Genomic DNA, 10,381 nt, shown 5'->3' with positions numbered 1-10,381 from the left:
GTTTCTGTGAGTCACAGGAAATGGCACATCCTTCCACTTACAAAACACAAAAATCTGTAGTTTTTAAAAGAAAGACTTTGAATCCTTGCTTTTCACATGAGAACAGTGCCTTTCAGGATATCTGAGTGCATCACCAGAGTTCTGCCTAGTATCAATGGAACGTTGCTTAGATAATTACACCTCCTTTTTCCTTGGGAAAGAATATGTGCTCCACCCTCAACACCATCCCACCTTTGAGCTAAAGGAGATGGCAGTAGCTATTGATAACCTCGTTCCACACCCCTGATCACAAAGCAGGTCTTACTGTTGATCAGCAGCTCAGAGAAGAATCTTAAACCTACGTACTTCTATGTTGTCAGGGCTCTCACCAGCTGCACTATCACAGGTCCAGAATCCTGGGAACAGGTTAGAAAAGCTTGCTGTGAACAAGACGACTGACCAACGTCCATGGTTAAAACCGTGTCACCAAGGGACTGCTGAAGCTGGTGATGCCAGAGTGGGGAAGTTTTTCCTATTTCTTAGCCTTCCCACATTTTAGGTGGGGCTTGAAGACTGACATGTTCTGAAAACATTCTTTATGGCAATGGTGTAAAAAAACCCCAAAACCCAACCCCCCCCCCCCCCCAAAAAAAAAAAACCCAACCGAAAAACCCGCCCAAACACACAAACAAATAAAAACCCCTCAAAACCCCCAAACAGATGAAAGATAAAGTAGAGCAATAGTGCAGAGCTGTTATTCTAACTGCATATTTCTGCGTCTGCTACTATTTTTGCTTCATTTTGTGGAATGTATTTTCTTATTTTCGCAGGTGTCAATCTTCATCTAGGAACTTCTGTGTTTGCTGGCAGGCAACCTTAATTCTCTTTTAATGACTTTTTCTCTTAGTGAATCAATACTTAATTTTAAAAGGTCTTCCTTACTTCCTAATCATCTCCTTTATTTTTCCTACTCAAAGGCACATTTAAAAAGGAACTCAATAGCTCAGCTATTTCAGAGGCATTATTACATTTCATATAGCACTATATGAAATATAGAATATATTATATTATATCTAGAATCATGGCTGTTGATTTTTCATTACAGACTGTACTTTCCACCTATTTTTATATTCCTGTTCTCCTCTATTCCTCTGGTTAGTATTAAGCAACTCTGCTGTTGTTCTTTCTGTGTCTTCCCTCCTTCCTTTCCGCTAAATCTAGCCATCAAACGCTACAGCGATAGCTAATTATGAAAAGATTGGCGTGGTCTGTATTACTGTCAGTACTCAATGTAATCATATCAGAATGAAACCCACTTTGATATACTTGGTACAGTATATTTTTGGTCTGGCTTTTCAGTACCATGTTCCTTTTGTTTTCTGTGGTATTTTTAAGGTTCCTTTCTCTTCAGTCTACTATTAAAACCTATATTGTTTAAATTGTTTTGCTCCTTTTTTCACAAAGCTTCAGCTCTGCAGTTAAAATGAAAAGCTGAGTAGAACTATGTCATAATCAATTGGGATTTAATAAATAACTTGGTCCGCTGCAAACTAATACACTAAGAACTAATACACTGTGAATTGTAAGGTTTCTTTTGATTTATGCCAGTTTTCTATATCTCTCTCCTTCCCCTGCAAAATGTTTTCTATGCAAGAAAGAACAAATGTGGGGGGGAAAAAAGAATTCTAAAATAAGAAGCTTTGTACGTTATAAAAAAAATAAACACATTTCCAGAAGAGTGTTTTAATTCTGTCAACTGCTGTAAAGGTAAGCATGCTGCTGCATTAAGAGGACTAAGAAATGCAGTCAGAAATACAAGGCTGCACCTGAGCGACAACCAATGCACCAGTACAGTTATTCCATTTTCTAATGCCCATGACTATTCCAGACAACAAAACTGAGGCTATACTAGAAATTAGTAATTTCTTTGGTATCTTCCTCACTGAAATCACTTTTTATTTGGAAACAAAATTTTCAAGTCTGTGAGAGGGTGTGAGGCCACCTAAAAATAGCATTGTCAATCATCAGAAGAGATATTCCTGCTTTTCAGCAGCAGTGGGTTCCAAACCCACACACTGTTCCCTTAACGTTTAGTTCCCACCTAGACTATCGCGTTAAGCAATCCTGAGAAAGATGTCTTGTTGCCTTTCAGATTTTCAGGTTTGTAAACTGAGCAAAATGGATGTCACATTCTTTTGACAGTCTGAAGAAATACGAAAATTGGAAACCACACTTGAAGGAACTCCACACTGTACCACGTATCCTATGTAGCTCAAAAATTCAGCAGCAATGTGTTCAGGTGAGATTAAAGCAGCATACTACACTTGAGTAAGCCTCTGGCAAATGGGCGATTCTCATGTGTTGTAAACAATATGTTACTGATAACATCACTAAGTACTTCAGTACATAGGAAGAGAAATTTAACCCATGCTATTTTATTTCAAATACATTTTTTAAACTACACAAATGAACTTTCAGATAAGTATAAGCCTCTTTCTAGCCCTATCAGAAAAACAAAACCCATAAATTCAAATTGTTTTCCTTCTTTACATAAAACTTATTTAAAAAGATCTGTTCCCTTGGAAATAGTTCTAAAGGATTGCTGATAATGAATACAAGGAATGTTTTCTAGCACTACCTATTGAATTTTTAATATTCATACCAATTTCAACTCATCCATCTCTCTGTATCTCAACAGAGACAGTACAACCGAAGTACAAGTAGGTTAGATAAAGCTGTCTGGTGAAATAAAGATGATACCTGTAACTTAGAACCAGATTGCTTTATCAAAATAATAACAAAGGTAGAAGATTACTGGAGTATCAGTAACACAGTTTACATCTACACATTAAAAAAAAAAAAAAAAGCCTGTGAACATAGGGTATAAGAATTAATTCTTTTCGAAGTGTGAAATTCAGCCTCAACCACCTGAAAGCTCTTGCATACGCATATATAAATAGGGTCTTTGTACACCTCCCAGATAAAAACTTCAGGGTCAGTAAGAAACTTAAAAAAATATTATTGGAAAGGAAATTGGTGACCAATGAGGTGAAGGAGGTAAAAAAGGATCCAGGGCTACAAATCCTTACTAACAAATATAACCACTTCTTACACCACGAGCAGTCTCTACTCATTTCATTTAAATCCAAACAAGTGGATTTTAAAAGAGCAGATGGAAGTCTACTCAGATTACAGACAATACACAGCCGTATCTTCAACTTACTACGTAATTAAGCTCTACCATCACCATGGCACTTGCGTGTAACCAATGTTGCCTGCATTTGGGAAATCTACATCTCTTCATAAAGTGTTTTCATACTTCAGTTATTAATAATATTCAGCTTGCCTTGTTTTTTTTAAATGAGTTTTTGGGGATTTGCAGAAGAAGGTTTCTGCTTTGGTTTTATTTTTTCTTTGAACTTCAATTTTGAAGGGAGACACCCCTTCACACACGCACACACATTTTTCACATCTTTTTGCATTCATTCAGCATTTGATTGAAGAGTTAATTCAGCTCCACTGAACAATGATAGATGTAATGAACAGAAAGGTCTTCCAATGTGAGAGATATTCTTCTCAATTCTTTCTGACAGGCAAGGGATGGTAAATAGACAAAACAGAGTCAAGCTAGGCAGCAAACTTGTAAAAAGAATGACTCTGGTAATGTACAAGGACAGCATGCACATCAATGAATACTTACATAAATGTCTGCACCATAAAATCCATCCTGGTATACAACACTGCAAGGATGCACACACAAAGAAAAACATCCATATTAGTGCATTTCCACATGCAAATGCCACCAACCCCTGCACAGCTGAGGTTAGTCTTGTCACAAGAACAGAGGGAGGGGGGAAGGAAGGCACTCTTCACATTGGTTAAGGAGGTTGGTAGTAATTATCAGAAGTGAAACTGTACCGAATACAACATCTTCTAAAGTACGCCAATTTGTCAGAGAGGCAAAGCATGGCAGGATTGGAAAATACTTTTGATAAGGTTTTGAGAGGTTTTTTTCCGTTTGTGTTTGTTTTTTAAGAAATCACATATTGGCAGCATTTTTTCTATACAAATTTTCAGTGGGCCAATCCTACAATCAGTTTTAATACATTAATGAAACGCTAGCTCTTGAACTACTACTTTTTGTCCCGCAATTATATCAACCCTCTGAAACAAAGCAGTAGTTGTCATTACTTCGATGGAAAACAAAACAAAGCATAGGTTTATATGGTGAGAGTAATGTATGAAAGAATTATACTGGTGGTATTCTACCCATCTGGTCAAATCTCAATACCTCAGTGTACAGAGAGACGAGAGTATTCATAGGTACTGCATTGTTGGCGTGATACACAGTTCCGACAGCAACAACAGGTCTGTTAAGAACGTCACGGCGTTATTCTTATTAAAAAAAGTATTAACCTTCCTCACTTTATCATTTTGCAACTTTGGTGAACATGTCAATGGTTCTGAGCTCCCCTGCAGTTTTGGCTGGATACGTTACTACTACTAATCTGAAAAAATGTAGTATTGTTGTATTGCTGTTAACAGTTAACCCAGAGACTGCTGCATTTCAGCTCAGATAAATCATCAGTGTAAATAGTTCAAATTTTAGATTCTAAGCCCTTCAGGATAAATGACACAGCATGACAAATATGGTTTAAATGATTACACTAAATAAAATTGGAACTACACAACAGTGGCCTACCAATTACACACATTACGTAAGTCCCACAATTTTACATTCATTTGGAAGTTCTGCGACTTAAAATGGGTATTTCCAATATCCAAATCAACCCAAGCTGTTTCAAGAGCTAAATATGAGAGCACATAATGGGGTTTTTGCAACAATATTTTCAATTTAGGAATATTATCATCTGGGAATAATAGTTATTACCAAGTTGCTAGCCTAAGCTGTTTTCAATTCCAACGAGAATCTTCATGTCAGAACTAGAAGTGATCTGTTGGGGTCAATGACCAAAACCCACAGGCCCGAGCTGGTATGTGGCTAAGTCAGAATCACTTGAGAAAATCATAAATATGCACACATGCACACAAACCACATTGATAAAACCACACTGATAAATAAAACTGTGCTATAGAATAATAATGTGTGAAAACTCGGCTCCACTTAAATCAGTCTCTGCTATTTGCTTCACTGAGGTCAGACCTTTATTCGTGTATTTTTCTATTTATTATGTCTGCAGAGCAAAATATGCTAAACCTGAACTACTACATTGGTAGCTTTCAGACAGCTCGCTATTTACATTGTAGCGTACCTTTGGTTTGGTTTTGATATTCTGATTATTTTAAAATATTCCATGTTTTTCTCATACCTGTTTGCACGTAAGAAATGAAACATTCCACATGACCATGAGGTAGAAGTATGCAATCATGAACAACGCAGGAGTTTTATGAGACGACAGACAGATGATACAAAGTTTACTGAAGACGGAGGCCCCACAACCGCAACCCCCAGTTCCTCACATCCCTGCGCCACTTGTGCTGGGAGGAGGTGGAGGGGTTGGGAATGAAGGAGTGAAGTTGACCCTGGGAAGACGGGTGGGGAGTGGTTTAGGTTCTGTCTTTGTTTCTAACCATCCAACTGCATTTTAATAGGCAATGAAGGAAATTAATTTTCAAGTCAAGCCTCTTTTGCCCGTGATGGTAATTGGTAAGCAATCTCCCTGTCTTTATCTCAGCCCAAGAGCTTTTCCGTCTTACTTGCTCCCCCTTCACTCTTGAGGAAGGGGAATGAGAGGGAACTGGGTGAGGGTCTGGCAGCCAGCCAAGGTCAACCCACCACAGTACAGTAAAACGTACTACTTTCAATTACTATTAAACATCGCTATTCAGAAAATAACGCTTTTGAGAGAGTACGTGTCAGAAAGGGGACCTTTTTCTCCTTCCTCTTGGCAATCTGTGGCTATACAGTGGAGATGTTGCAAGATGGACAGGGGCTGGCACCCTTTGAATTCCCGAGTGCAGATGGCTGCAACCTTGGATAGGTCGCTTCATTCCCCTGGGCCTTCCTTTCACACATAATGCTCCGTCAGGGCCAGACAGAAACTTAGAGCTCTAAATGTGCAACTGCTTGATAAATAGCCAAAGAAGTACCCAACGCTAAAATGAGACGTGAATGCATGACTCTGTCATTAAACTTGGTCAGTATTAAGATGAAGTGACAGAATCAGGCAAATGAGCATAACATGCACTATGAAAAGATATCAGCTGATTTCATCTTATTTCCTCCATATGGTCCTGTAAAATGATAGTGATGTTAAATATGAGACCTTCTGCTTCTTTTGAAGTTTCAAAAAAAGTAATCCTTCACACTTTCATAGATTTTTCAGAGAACATTTTCTCTACTCACTGTCCTTGTCATTCGTTGACTCCTGTGACTCAATCTTACCAGTGGAGTCAAATGTATTTTCTAACAGCACCCTTCATCAGAGGGACAAAGTGTAAAACACCAAGAGCTATGTTTTGCTCTTGTGCTTTTCTCTCCTTCAGTATATAATTTTCCAAAGGATAATTTGCTTGGCTTATCATCCCCTTTTCTCTCTCTGAAGCTGTAGGCAGAAAACAGACGATAAGTCTCAAGCATGGGAAGAGACTGAATGCATCACACAGGGACCTATCTCACCACAGCTCCTTTTATACTTTACATTCAAAAAATGGTCTTGGCAGACAGATAAATTTTGAGTTCCCTGTAAACCAACACAGGGTCTGGAAATAGCCACGCTACTGAAATCTGAATTACCTCACCCAGGAATGGATGATATGTTAATGTGCTACCTGGAGGCATTCAAATAAGAACAACAAATTTGAGGGACTTATTCAGTTGTATTTTATGATTTTATTGTGCTGGGAAAACTCAGAAAAGAGAGAAATTTGATTCAATAAGAAATTGTGCATCTAAACAACAGAATATCAAAAATTATTCTTCTATAAACATAAATCTGTTTTCTCACCAACTATTACACATCTCCTTTGTATGGTTTTAGCTGCTTTATTTTAGTTGCTGTGTCTTATAATCATTTTTGTAACTATATTAAGACAAACTCTTTACTAGTTTAGATTCCACCTTCACAATATCCTGGGAGGACTACATCTGTCTTCATTATCATTTTTCTATCCTCATCTTTCAAAAGGATTGGGTTGAATAATCTATCAATGACATAAGAAGACAGTTCTTGACTGCACAAACCTGAGCTCAGTAACTTCACAGCAGCTGAGTATATATGGCCCTCAGCCACACACACAATCTGTACAAGTTAACATAAATAACCTAAGGCAGATTAAGTGCACGGAGTGATTGATTCGGGGTAACAAACAGGCATGACAATCATGATTTCATTCATTGCAACAGAATCATGGTTCTAGTTCACTATTTCCCCTCCGTCACAACTAAGAGAAAGCACCTGAGGAACAACAGTTCTGTTTTCTGGTTGCTGGTAGATCACCTTCGCTGTCCTGCACATATTTTCCAGTTTTTGGTCTCAGAAATCACCTTTGATATGAATCCTTCATGAAACAAATAACAGAAGAGAGGCAACTACAACCTTATTTAAAATAAACCAAAGGCAAGACAGATTAAAGTAACACCTTTCAACACTCTAATAACACAGCTTCCCTGTTGTACATACAGAACTGAAACTCTTGCATGAGGCTGATTCAACTGTTTAGAATGTTCTCTAATTCCGGGTCCTTGTCTTTCCAGTTTCCACACTGGCTGCCCCAAACAAGTTATACTGTCTGCTTTGGGAAATTAATTGAGGGCATTGCTGCAGAGAACAAAGCTGGAAGACATAAATCACTACGCGTTGGCAAAGCACATCTACTGTTCTAACAGTTAGTTACACGTATGTACAAAGCGGAGTCCAAACTAAGGGGAAGTTTCTGTGAGCCCCAAGAAATGTATTGGGGAAAAAAACCCATAATCACCCTAGTAGATGTAGTAGCTTATATTAATTATCCTTCCTTCTTAAATTCAGAATAAGGTGTTGGAAAATAAAGCTTCTTTTTCATTTTGAATCAGTTAGAAAGTAGCACTTCAAAACTTCTTAACAAGGAGGAATAGTTTCTGAGTAGTCTCTGTTACTTCTCCTCCACAATCCCCAACCTCACAATTTTATTTAGGGTTGGGGTTTTTTATTACTATTCTTTTCAAAGAGAAAAAAAGCATATTGTTATCCCATTGTCCCAGGAAAGACACCAGCAGTGGAGATACAGACTGAAAGCTAATTCTCTGTTAGCATCATCAGAAACGGAAGGAGCGGAGGAGAGATGGAAAGACAGAGTCATCACACAGTAAATTTGTGAAGAACTTGAGGCAAATGATGCTGGAAGAGAACAGCTTCTCATCAGTTTTACCAGTACCGCTATCTACCACTACTGCCTGCTATACTACCAGATACACCGTGACACTGGCTTTTCTGGACAGCAGTATAAAGATGGAGCATCATACTCAGGATGTTTTACTATTTGGTGAATGATTTTCAAGAATGCTGAGCTACCAGTTGCTGCAGAGTTCAAAAGCAATTACGGGGAGCACAATCAGATCACCTGCTTTCAGGAGTCTGCCAAAGGGAACAAAACCTGCTTCTGTAAATATTGCCAACTGCATCCAAAATCTGTCATAAGAGTACCTTTATTAGTAGCTTCTGCTTTATTAGGACATTTCTTACATCATTAGTAGGCGCTTGGTCACTAAAATAGATAATCCTAGAAAGACACGGGTCAAGCCAAGACAACATTGGTTTTGGTTTTTATAGTGATGTCTTTTTTCTTTTTAATCGTTTAAAAATTATTTTGTACAAAACACTACCTCGCACCCAGAGAGAAGCCTGCAGGAAAGGTCAAAGACGTAGAAAGCTCAAATCCTGCAGCACAGTGTTGAAGCTGAGCTCTCCGTGCAATACTCTTCACATTTCCCTGTTCGGTTTTCTCACACACATGAAGCTTTACTCCCTCATTTCACTTTCAGTAGGTTATTATGGTACACACATGAATTATACATAGAAAGTTATGAGTAAGCTACACATTATAGTATTTCAAGGCATTAGAAATGATGCCACAGATGCCAAAACCGAAGTCTTTTCCATGAGCTAATAAACAAGACACTATCTCCAGGAATTAGTGAAAAGCCTCGCTCATAAGTAAAGGAGCCATTAATTATTTATGTAGTGCTGTGTATCTCAGGAAACTGATTTCATTGCTCCTCTTCGATTTATAAGAAAACAATGGCCTTAATAGGGCTATAATCAACAGTTTTCCTCAGACTTAGCAAAGGGTGCCGCATTTGCTGTTTCCCAGTGACTGAGGCACAGCAGAAGAGCGCTTTCCACGCGAATCACACTACCCTGATTTGCCTACCGACCACAAGATCCTCTAGATTTCCTTACAGCCTGCGACACGCTTCTATTTCTCATCTTTGTCGACAAACAGTTTCTAAGAAAAGGTCACAGTCGGTATCAACCAGGACAGCAGTGAAGAACAACCGCCTCCGACTGGAGGGAGGCTGAGCAGAAAGAAGGGTTTGTTACAGAGCGGGGAATCCCGAGACAGCGCTGCTGAGCTAAACCCTGCTGAGCAGTGTGTCAGACGAGTCTGAGAAATACATCTTCTTCGATTTACAGCTGATTTCCAAATTTAAAGTAAAATAATTCAGTTTCAGTTCCGAAATTTTGCAATATAAACAAGTAAGTGTGAAGAAGATTATTTCAGATCGAGTATTATATTTTATTGCAGTTATAAGCTTTCTACTAATAAAAAAAAGAAAAAGGTAATTTCAAACTTCAGTTTTATATTTTTCACTTACATGTGGGTTCTTCTTTAAAAAGAAAAGTAGTATTTTTCTAACTAAACATTGGTGGAATTTCATGTAAATTCATAACTACAATTATATCTGTCATTATACAAAATAAATGTCTTTTTTTTTTTTTTAATGATTGAAAATATTTTAGTATGAAACTGCTTGCTTGGCTCTAAGGCTGGGCTCCTTCCTTGAGTGAAAAATGAGAAATTGCTACTAAATTAATTGCAAAATAGCATTCAAAGCTTTTTCCATTTTTCTTATCAATAAATGATACTCCAAGTTGTTTGCTTCTTTCTGTAAGCTGATTCATTCTCTGTGATCTCTTTATTATCTCGGTAATTTTCCTTGAAACCTACTCCCATTGTGACTGAAAACCACATTCTTAGAATTTATTTTCATTGATTAAGGATTTTTTTCTGAGGAAAATTCCTTTTTGCTTCTTTGATAGGTCAGAGTACATAATGGGTGAGCACAGAACAAAGCATTACAACGAAATTCCAAATTGTACTATTGTATCAGTGAAGTTACTAGCACAAGATCTAATACACTAGGCCAAAGAAGTTATTTCAGAATAAAGCTTTATTAATC

The 10,381-nt window shown here is 37.8% G+C and overlaps 1 protein-coding gene across 1 annotated transcript in view; it reads right to left on the bottom strand.

The window, feature by feature from the left end:
* Positions 1 to 3,679: 3,679 nt before the first annotated feature.
* Positions 3,680 to 10,381, bottom strand: part of LOC129200318 (RNA binding protein fox-1 homolog 1-like) — a gene marked incomplete at its 3' end in the record, with an annotated part of 64,949 nt that continues 58,247 nt past the window's right edge. Inside the window, 1 exon segment of the mRNA XM_054811645.1 lies at positions 3,680 to 3,719. Within this exon segment, the coding sequence (XP_054667620.1) occupies positions 3,680 to 3,719 (40 nt within the window).

Source organism: Grus americana, unplaced genomic scaffold (genome assembly GCF_028858705.1).
Source record: "Grus americana isolate bGruAme1 unplaced genomic scaffold, bGruAme1.mat H_46, whole genome shotgun sequence".
Lineage (NCBI taxonomy): Eukaryota > Metazoa > Chordata > Aves > Gruiformes > Gruidae > Grus > Grus americana.
Note: the sequence above shows the minus strand (reverse complement) of the source record. Positions and strands in the feature narration are given on the sequence as shown.